The 11,222-nt window shown below is 45.1% G+C and overlaps 1 protein-coding gene across 1 annotated transcript in view; it reads right to left on the bottom strand.

Annotated features, from left to right (window-relative positions):
* Nucleotides 1–10,096: 10,096 nt before the first annotated feature.
* ADORA1 (adenosine A1 receptor) overlaps nucleotides 10,097–11,222 on the bottom strand; it is a 3,138-nt gene continuing 2,012 nt past the window's right edge. Inside the window, exon 3 of the mRNA XM_028488567.2 lies at nucleotides 10,097–10,369. Within this exon, the coding sequence (XP_028344368.1) occupies nucleotides 10,357–10,369 (13 nt within the window). The 3' untranslated portion in view covers nucleotides 10,097–10,356. The remainder of the gene's footprint in view (nucleotides 10,370–11,222) is intronic.

Genomic DNA, 11,222 nt, shown 5'->3' on the forward strand with positions numbered 1-11,222 from the left:
GGCTGCCGCAGGGGGAGAGGGCACGAGGGTGAGAGGCCCGCGTACCGCAAAAAAAAAAAAAAAAAAAAAAAAAATGTAATCTGGATTATGTCATTCCCTGCTTAAAGCACTCAAAGGCTTCACTGTGTACCTAGAATCCTATCCAAACTCTTGACCATGAACCACATGGCCTATAAGGCCCTACCTTAGTCCTTGGGCCCCATGAGGGCTGGACTGACACAGGGTTTAGAGAAGCCAACAAGGGCCAGGCACAGTCAATTCCAGGATGGCTTCCTTCCTCAAATACTTCTCAAGTTGTAATTGTAGCTACCTCCTTGTTTACCTGTGTCTTGGCTCTCTCCCAGCTAGTCTCTAAATTTCATGAGGGCAGGGACCAGGACCGACTTCTTGACCATGATAAGATACCTAATGCCTGGCATGGAATCTGGTGCTTCTGAATTAGTGAAGGAGTGAACTCGCTGCCTCCTCCATGCCTGGACCTGTGCATCTGAACACTCAAATTTATCACCACGAACTTCAGGTGGGCCCTTAATGCTGCCTCCAACTATACTAGACTTTCTGAGTCTAGCCTTTCTCCTATTTCCTAAAGAATTATTTCACACTTGCTACTCTCTCCATCACCTCCTCCCTCTCAGCTGATGACCTCGCTTCCCACTTCACTAAGAAAACCGAAACACTCCGAAGAGAACGTCACCTACCAGCACCCACATACTCTGCCTTTCTGCCTCTTAGATGATCTCCAGGCTCCTCTAAAGCCAATCCCTCTGTGTTTGCCCTAAGTCCCAGCCCTGCTTGCCTAAACGAGGACGTTAATCCAGAAATTCTATCCTTTGCCCTATCATTAGTTTTGCACTCTCTACTAGATGGTCTCAGTCAGTACACAGACATACTAATGTCCTTTCTTAGCAAACAACAAAGCAAAATGCCTTGTTTCCACTTCTCCTGACAGCTCTTGCCCCATGCCTTTACGCTCTGCAACAAAATACCTCAAAAGAGTAATCTATGCCAGCTGTTTTCAATTCCATTCCTCTTCTCTCCTGAGCCCTCTCCAACTAGACTTTCTGCTCCTACCACTCTATTAACATTGCTCTTGCTAAATCCAATGGTAATTCTCAGTCCTCATCTCACTTGACCCATTGGCAGCACTTGACAGTCAATCTCTTGCTCCTCCTTCATATACTCTCTACTTGGCTTCTAGGACACCACACCTGGGGCTCTGGGTTTCTTCCTATATCTGTAGCTCTCCTTAAGTCCCTTTTGCTGGTGCTTCATCATCTCCCCAAACTCTCAGTGCTCAGTCCTTGGTCCTCTCCTCTGCTTTCTTAAACTTTAAAAAAAAATTTTTATACAATTTTGAAAGGTTACTTTCCATTTACAGTTATTACAAAATATTGGCTATATTCCCCATGTTGTACAATACACCTTTAAGCCTATCTTACACCCACTCCCCCACCCCTATATTGCCCCCACCCCTTCCACCCCCCCACACTGGTAACCACTGGTTTGTTCTCTATATCTGTGAGTCTGCTTCTTTTTTGTTACAGTCACTAGTTTGTTGTGTTTTTTAGATTGTACATATAAGTGATATCATACAGTATTTGTATTTCTCTGACTTATTTCACTCAGCATAACGCCCTCCAAATCCATCTATGTTGCTGCAAATGCCAAAATTTTGTTCTTTTTTATGGCTGAGTAGTATTCTGTTGTATATATATACCAAATCTTCTCTATTCATTCATCTGTTAATGGACACTTAGGTTGTTTCCATATCTTGGCAATTGTAAATAATGCTGCTATGAACATTGGGGCGCATGTATCTTTTTGAATTAGTGTGTTCGTTTTCTTCAGATATATACCCAACAGTGGAATTGCAGGATCATATGGTAGTTCTATTTTTAGTTTTTTGAGAAACCTCCACAGTTTTCCACAGTGGCTACACCAATTTACCTTCCCACCAACAGTGTAGGAGGGTTCCCTTTTCTTCACATCCTTTCTAACATTTGTTATGTGTGTTCTTTCTGCTGACAGCCATTCTGACAGGGTGAGTTGATATCTCATTGTGGTTTTGATTTGTATTTCCCTGATGATTATCTTTTTATGTGCCTTTTGGCCATCTGCATTTCCTCTTTGGAAAAATGTCTATTCAGTTCTTCTGCCCACTTTTTAGTCAGGGTTTTTTTTTTTTATGTTGACTTGTGTGAGCTGTTTACATACGTTGGCTCTTAATCCCTTACTGGTCATATCATTTGCAAATATTTTCTCCCATTCAGTAGGTTGTCTTTTTGTTTTGTTGATGGTTTCCTTTGCTGTGCAAAAGATTTTAAGTTTAATTAGGTCCCACTGGTTTATTTTTGTTTTCATTTCCATTACTCTAGGAGATGGATGCAAAAAAATATTGCTGCGATTTATGTCAAAGAGTGTTCTGCCTATGTTTTTCCTCTAGGAGTTTTATAATATCTGGTCTTACATTTACATTTTTAATCCATTTTGACTTTATTTTTGTATATGGTGTTAGAGAATGTTGTAATTTCATTCTTTTACATGTAGCTGTCCAGTTTTCCCAGCACCACTTATTGAACAGACTATCTTTTCTCCATTGTATATTCTTGCCTACTTTGTCGTAGATTAATTGACCATAAGTGAATGGGTTTATTTCTGGGATCTCTACCCTGTTCCATTGATCTATGTGACTGTTTTTGTGCCAGTACCATACTCTTTTGATTACTGTAGCTTTGCAGTACAGACTGAAGTCAAGGAGTGTGATTCCTCCAGCTCTGTTCTTCCTCCTCAAGATTCTTTTGGCCATTCTGGGTCTTTTGTGTTTCCATACAAATTTTAAAATTATTTGACCTAGTTCTGTGAAAAGTGCCATCAGTATTTTGACAGGGATTGCACTGAACCTGTAGATTGCCTTGGGTAGTATGGTCATTTAAACAATATTGATTCTTCCAATCCAAGAACATGGTATATCCTTCTATCTGTGTGTGTCATCTTCAATTTCTTTCATCAGTGTCTTACAGTTTTCAGAGTACAGATCTTTTGCCTTTTAGGTAGGTTTATCCCCAGGTATTGTATTCTTTTGGATGCGACAGTAAATGGGATTGTTTCCTTAATTTCTCTTTCTGATACTTCACTGTTAGTGTATAGAAATGCAACAGATTTCTGTATATTAATTTTGTATCTTGCAACTTTACCAAATTCATTGATGAGCTCTGGTAGTTTTCTGGTGGTATCTTTAGGATTTTCTATGTATAGTATCATATCATCTTCATCCTCTTCTTTATTTCTACTTTCTCTCTTGGGGATCTCATCCAGCCTCATGTATTTAAACACCATCTACATGCCAATGGCTGTCACATTTACATCCCCAGCCCAGACCTTTCTCCTGAACTCCATCCTTGTATATCCATCCAACTGCCTGCTCAACATTCCACTGAGGTATTTAATAGATACACCAAACTCAACGTGTCTAAATCTGAATTCCTTTTATTGCTCCCAAAACTTGTATCACCTGCAGCCTTTCCCACCTCAGATAATGCGCACTCTATATTTCCAGTTGCTTAGAACTAAAAGTTTGGTCATACTTGACTCTTCTTCCTCTCACACCCCACATCCAATCCATAAGAAAAAATTGTTTTTCTTCTAAATACATCCAGAATTTAAAAATTGTGGCACATTCATTCAATGGAATTCTAACAGCAATGAGAAAAAACAAAACAAAAACAAGCAAAACCTACTATTTCGCTCAATAGTATGGATGAATCTCAGACATAATTTTAAGCTTCAGAAGCCAGACAGAAAAGAGTATATACTACTTTATAAAAGTTCAAGAACAGGCAAAATCAATCTATAGGGATAAAGGTCAAAATAGTGGTTACCTTTTGGAAAGTACCTTTGGAAAGCACCTTCTGGGGTGCTGAAAATGTTCCAAATATTGATCTGGGTGGTAGTTACATAGATACATCTTATGCCAAAAATTTATTGAGCTATACACTTAAGACTTATGTACTGTATGAATATTTTACCTCAATAAAAAGGATATAAAAAGCTAAAATTTGAAAATGCACATCCAGAATTAATCACTTCTTACCACCTCCTCTGCTTCCTATCATTCTGATTCAAGCCACTTCCTTCTTCTCTTGCCTGAATTACTGCTGTAGCTCCTAACTAGTCCCCTGCTTGCCCCTACAGCATATTCTCAACACAGCAGTCAGAGCTATTCTCAACACAGCAGTCAGAGTGAGCCTTTAAAACCTAACTCATATCATGTCAATCCTTGCTCTAAACCTGCAATGGCTCCCCATCTCCCCCAGAGTAAAAGCCAATGTCCTTCCAGTAGCCTCCAAGCCAGCAGCTTATTATCTTTCCAGCCTTATCTCCAACCACTCTCCCCCTTTATCCCAGCCACACAGACCTCTTTGCTACCACTTTGGGTACGTTCCTTCCCTAGGACATTTGCTCTAGTTATTTCCTCTGTGTGGAATGTTCTCCCAGTATCTGCATGGCAGAGTTCCTCACCCCCAAGATTGTGCTCAAATGGCACCTTCTCAAGGAAGCCACACTTACCACCCCATTTGAAATTGCAAACCTTTTTCCCCACCTCCATCTTAGCATTCCTGATCCCATTTGCCCTGCTTTTTTTTTACCTTCTAACACTCTACATATTAGGTATTATGTTTATTATTTAGCATCTGTCCACCAACCCATTAGCATGCAGCCTCCATGAAGATCTTGTTTAGTTAATGAATGTATCCCAAGTATCCATTACAATGCCTGGCACATAGGAGGCACTCAGTAAGTATTGCTGAATGAATGAATGAACAGATTTCTCTATATTAGGGCCCTGTGTGGAGACAAATCAGGGTGACCAGTTGCCTTCCTCTCCCAAAGAACAGAGAAGTTCTGAAAGCAGGTGGCAGGAAGACAGTCCCAAAGGCCCTCTCCACCATGACCAGGGCTGTTGAGAGTGGGTGTGGAGTTGGGTCCAGATGCCCAGCCCAAGCACTGCAAGATGTCAGGGGCTGATTTCCAGCTCTCCAGCCACCCCCACTCCCACCAAACGCAGGTTGGGAGTTTCTACTTGGCCACCTTGGTCTGTGGGAATCCACAATCTCAACAGTGTCTAAGCACCCCCAGACAGAGATAGAGACCAGACCAGCCTGCCCATCTCTGTATTCCTAGGCCCCACAAAGTACCCAGTAAATGGTCAGTACTCAAAGTATGTTTATGAAATAGATAAATGGATATCACCAGCTCCCTAACTCTCTGCAATCCTGCTAAGGAAATAACTTCCAGGGTGAGGAGCACAGCAGGATAAGATGCCTGATCTCCTTTATCTTTTGGGTCAGGGAAGCCCTTTGCCAGCTGCCCCTGTCTCCCTGCCCACACCCAAGCCAGTATTTCCAAGGGGACATGAATGCCAAGGCCCACCTACCTGCCTCCCCTTTGTATCCCAGCCCACCATCAACTGCCAGCCTTTTCTTTGTTCTACAGCAGCTGGTAGCCTCCTTTGGGCTTGAGTTAAGAAGGAGGCTGAGGCTGAAGGGGTGATTCATGCAGCTCAAAGAGCCAGGTATCCTCCTTCCTCTCTGTTCTGTGACCATCCTGCCAAATGAGGCCAACCAGGAAGTACCATACTCCAAGCCCTCTACTCTAGGGACTGCTCTCCTCACTAAGACGCAAAGAAACAGGATGCCCAGGCCTCAGGGAATAGAGACTAGGCAATGTGGACTAGACTTGGGGCCCAGACAGTCCTGCCCTACCTAGCCCAGAAGGGCAAATGGGCAGAGAAATGCCAGGTGCACCTCTCGGGGTTTGCAGTTTTGGTGAAACTGGGCAGGAGAAGCAGGGAGAGGTGGAGGAAAGGGATTTGGGAAATATTTAACCTTATAAGAAAATCCTTACAGACAGAAGCTGTGCTATCTACTAGGAGGCAAAACCCAAAGTTCTAGGCTTGGCTCTGATCCTACAAACAATGTGAATTGTGGGTATCACTGTAGTGTTATTTGTAAAAATTAAAAATCAGTAACAATCTAGTCAAAATTATAAAAATGAGTCAATAAAATATGATAATCATTTATTCAAAAAATGTTTATAGCATGCCTACTCCGTGCCAGGTATGGGGGTTACATAGGTATGTGAGCAGATGTGGTCCTGGCCCTTTTGGTGCTTACCAAGCCCAGAAAAACTACCTGGGCCAGGAGAGATGGGGAAGGAAAAATAGATCCACCCGGAGTAAATAACAGAGGAAATGAAACTGGTCTAGCTGGGGAGGGGGTCAGAGAAGGCCTCCCTAAGAAGGGGCTGTTTTAGCTAAGACCTAAAAGATGAATAAAAAGACAATCCAATATTATACCATTATAAAAATCCTGAGAAAATATTCTTTATTGACATGGGGGAAATGCTTATAAGGTAACATTAAGTGTATAAAATAGGATATAAAAACCATAGATGCACTCAACTATGTAAAAATAATTATTTATCTAACATCTATCTATCTATCTATCTATCTATCTATCTATCTATCTATCATCTATCTATGTGGGAAAATTTTCTGGAACGCCAGAAATTTAACAGTAGTTATCTGCAGATGGCAGAATTACTGGTTATTTTGTCATCTTTATTCTTTTCTATATTTCTCAAATTTTTAACAATAAACATGGATTGCTTTTATGCTTGGAAATAAATATCAAATATCAAACACAACACAGCCTCCAAGGCTCTGCCCCATGACCTCTGGGTAGAGGGGTTCTTCAGAAAGTATTCTGGCTATTCCCTTGCTTCCAAGCAGCACTCCTAAAGCACTCAGAGGCTTCCTAGATGCCATTCCAATGTCAGCTGGGAGAAGCTTTCACCACTGATACTAATCTGAATTGCCCAGAGTGCTCTTTAGCATAACCCACCTGAAGGCTATCCCTAGTTCAAACAAAGAAATTACCTTTTTAATCACGAATTTGACATCCTTCCATCACTTTCCCCCTCTAAGCCCACCACTAATTTGCTGACTTAACCTGTGGAGGCTGACATTTCTCTGTTCTATTCCTTGCAGGTAAGCCTTTTACATCAAAGGCTGGGGAGCAAGAGTCAGAATTAGGAGGAGAAAAGAGCCTGTGGCTGAGTGACCTTGAACATGCTAGAACTCTGGGCCTCTGTTTCCTCTTCTCCAAATGTGAGGGAGTTGGGCATCAGGGCTTGCTATCACTCCTCTTCTGTCTCAGCCACTCTAGGCCAATGACTAATCCATCCGTACAGGAGCTAGAGATGGCCTACCTCTGCTGAAAGCAGATGGCACCACTAGAGAGCAACTGTTCTGGGACCCTGAGACCACAGATGGTGACCTGCTGCGGTGCAAGCACAGGAGGCACTTTAGTTGTCCAGAAAAGCCCAGGCTAGCTGGAGGGTCGGGGGAGAGGGCTAAATTGATGCCTAAAAGCAAACATACCTTAATCTACCAGATTTCTTTCCCAGAGCTCTGGTCCAGCAGTCTGACCTCCGCCACACTCTGCTGTACTTCCCTGGTCAGCAGCCCAGTTGGGCAGGCCTCCAGCTGTGGACAGAGGCAGGGCTGCCAGGGGCTCAACTGCCCACTGGAGTGAAGGTGAGGAGGGAGGGAGAGGCACCAAGCATGGGCTGGAGCAGAGTGCAGAGGCCATGGCAAAAATCAGAGGGGAAAAATCACCCCCCCGACAGCCGTGAGGAAACTGGTCCATAAATCCTATAGCTTCTCGAGGCTGATTCAAAACACATATGGGCTCACTGGTTAAAGGCATCTCTGGTAGACAGACCTGGATTCAAATCCTGTCTTGGCTCCTGATAAGATGTTTGGGAAAATTACTGAACCTTCCTGAGCTTTAGACCTCAATGTATCTATAGACGTGTCTAGAATGGCGATAACGATAACCTCTACCAGCAAGATACTATGAGCATTAAATGAGATAAAGCATATAAAAATATAGCACTGTGCCTAGCTCATAAGCACTAGGAGCTAGAAAACACAACACCATCTTCCCAGGGTTTCAACACAGTATTGCCAGGAGTCATGGTAAGGAAGAACTATAGAAAGTTAGAGCTGAAAGGAACCTCAGAGACCTCGAATCCAGAATCCAGTCCCTTCATTTAACAGACGGTGGCAGGGGTGTGGTGGCGAAGAGGAGGCTCAGGGATTGAATAACTTATCCAAGAAGGTTGCACAGCTAGTTTGTAATAGCAAAGTTCAAACTCAGGTATTTCTGACTCCCAAATACCCATCACCCCTTCACCCCACACCAACCCATCTGGTCACAGACAGACCTTGCTCAGGTCTCCTTCCCACAGAGAGGGCTGTGGTGGTCAGGGAGTGGCACTCCTCCCCATAACAAGCCCCCTGGAGTAGGTATCAAGTTGGCACAGAGTGTCCCCAAGAAAACCCAGGGATTCCCTAGAAGTAGGAGCTGAGGGGAATGGGGTATCCATTATCAAGCATGTGGAGGTGCCAGGCAAATAACCTGTAAAATACATGTAAATAACCACAGGTTATTGATGCATCAACCATTTAAGCTTTTTTTTTTCTGTAACTGGATCACACTACACACCATGAACTTTTTTTCTCTTGGCTTTCTGCCAAGTGGAAGGAACTAAAATTTGTGGTTGACTGACCAAACCATGCCTTGCTTGGTGAGGGGCCCAGCTGACTCCTGTCACTGAATGCCCCATACATGCCTCACCAGTGCTTGGGCAGTATTGTTCCCTGGTTCCCAGGCCACATCTACCTCTGACTGGCTTGTCAGGGCAGGGAGCCAGGCACCTGGGGACCTCCCGCAGAAAGGTGTTCTCCCAGACCCAGCAGCCTGCTGACTCCAGCTGTTCCTCCTGCGGGGGGACCTGGAGTGACCCGTCACCTCAGCCCAGCCTCCAGGATCCCAGCTTTGGAAGCTAGGCCCAGCAGCCTTTCTCTAACTCAGGAGAAAGACTCCTCTCTCAGGCACTACCGGGGTGTGGCTCTGAAGGAGCCACCTGAGCTGATAAGGGCAGCTGTGGTCAGGGCCCTGAGGTAGAATGCTGGGAAGATACAGGCCACAGCAGGATGGTTAGAGGTTAGACCCCTGGAAGGCATGCCTGAGGCTCAACCGTGTGAGCTCTGAAAACTCATCCAATTCAATCAACCATTTACTGAGTGTCTGCTATGCGGCAGACACTATGCTAGGCATCCTGGAGAATTTGTAGGAACGAACAAAATGTGGTCACTATCCAGGTCACTGCACTTGAGGCATGACAATCTAGCAAGGGAGAAAAACATGTATAAATATAACTTAACAGTACTTTGACACCTCCCTGGAAATGTGGTGTGTCTTGTGTGCCCATGTGTGCGTGCATGTGTATAAGGGCATATGTGTTGTTATGTAAGAGCATCAGTGTGGGGAGGTGCGGCCGCAGGGCTTGCCTATTCAGACCCACTTTGAGCCATATGTTAACAATGATAATAAAACTACAAAATACACCTACCACTTATGGCTTGCATATAACGCCAGGTGCATTATACAGTACCACGTGCTTTATATGTAGAAGTTTATTATATTCTTCCAATCATCCTAGGAAGAAGGTACTATTATTAATGTCTCCTTTTATTGACATGGAAGTTAAAACTGAAGAAGGTTAATAAGTGACTTTCTCAAGGTCATACAGCTAGGAATTCATAGCAAGGATTTGAACCCAGACCTGTATTCTTAGCCTCTATGCATACCTCTGCCTTGGCCCTCCAATGATAGCTCCTAAAGACCCCCAGCCCTTCAAGGCTGGAGCAAGGAGCAACAGAAGCTGTCTTCTGGAAGAATGAGCCTGCAATTCTGCCAGCACAGCCATCCCCATCCCCACAGGACAAGGAGGGCACATTCTGTGGGCCCGTAACCTCTGTTACATCACGACCCGGCCTTTGGTTTGCCTTGGCACCCACTCAGTAGACCAGATTTCTTAAGCAGCCTTCCTATATTCACATATCTGCATGACTTTCCTAATGTGGCAACACTTTGTTATAATCACCAGGCTCAGAGGCCCAGCCCACGCTAATGGGTTGAAATCAGGTTCATTGGTATAGCTCAGCCACAACCTGGGGCTAATGGCAGCATGAAGGCCCCTCAGCGGCTGAGCTTACTAGGTTTCCGGGCTGCCTTCCCTGTCTTCCCTTCTGTCCTGAGCAGCAGTCTTCACCTCACCTTCCCTGGGAAACTTGGAGGTTGTGAAGGAGGTAAACAGGGCAGAAACACTGCCATCAGGGGGCTGGGACACTGGGGGAATCAGGAAGGAAGGGGAGCAGTAGAATCAAGGCTTTGCTCCCAATCAGCTTCAGGAGGTTCTCTGGATCTGTTTCCCCTTTACCAGCTCCTACTTCACTTCCCTTATAGGATCACGATGAAAAGAGGAAAAACATGGTGCATTATAAAATCTTTGAAAAATTAAATGTGTACAAATGTAATGCAAACATGAGAAACATGGGTGCCTAGGGCCTGCCTGGGCAAGTTGTCAGGTGAGACCAGAGGCTCCACGTCCCAGGTGTGGAAGCTACTCCAGGGACAGCATGTGCCGAAGACGTCTAGAAGTCTGCAGTAGAAAGGGGATCTACTGGTGAGAAGATTTAAAGAGGGGGCAAGCACGCCTCACAAGAATGTCCCAGTGAGGCCAGCACTGGCAGTGTGCCCAGGCATTTGCTGGCACTTGGTGGCCCAGGCACTGCCTGGTGACAAGATTATGGCCTGGCAGACCCAGGGAAAGAGCCCCAATGTGGACTAGACACCTGCATGACAGGACTGCCACTATTAGGTCACCCACCCTGGTGCTGCCTGGACACAGCATAAGCACCTCTGCTGTGACCGGAAAGACAACATGGTTTTGCAACACAACAGGAACATTAAGAGCCTGCCTCCTCCTGCCTGCAACAGAGATCCCATAAGTGGGAGTTGGGCAGAGGTAATCAGACTGTCTGGGTTCAACAGGACAGCCCTGGGGCATGGAGCTGGCTAGCACAAGGGTATCTGCAGAACAAGAAAGAGTATCCTCAGGAAGCTTTCCCAGGTCTGGTTAGAGAAGCAGCACTCCTGTCCGTGGTGTGCCACCCTAGCAATCTGCTCTGCCCCTTCCACTTCCCTCGAACTGGTGGAGATTAGCTCATTCCCAACCAGGGCTCACTGTCCACCCCGCCCCCGCCCCCCCCCCCCCCCCCCCCCCCCCCCGGCCCGGGCGGACCGGCGGCC

This window comes from Physeter macrocephalus, chromosome 4, assembly GCF_002837175.3.
Source record: "Physeter macrocephalus isolate SW-GA chromosome 4, ASM283717v5, whole genome shotgun sequence".
In the NCBI taxonomy this organism is placed as follows: domain Eukaryota; kingdom Metazoa; phylum Chordata; class Mammalia; order Artiodactyla; family Physeteridae; genus Physeter; species Physeter macrocephalus.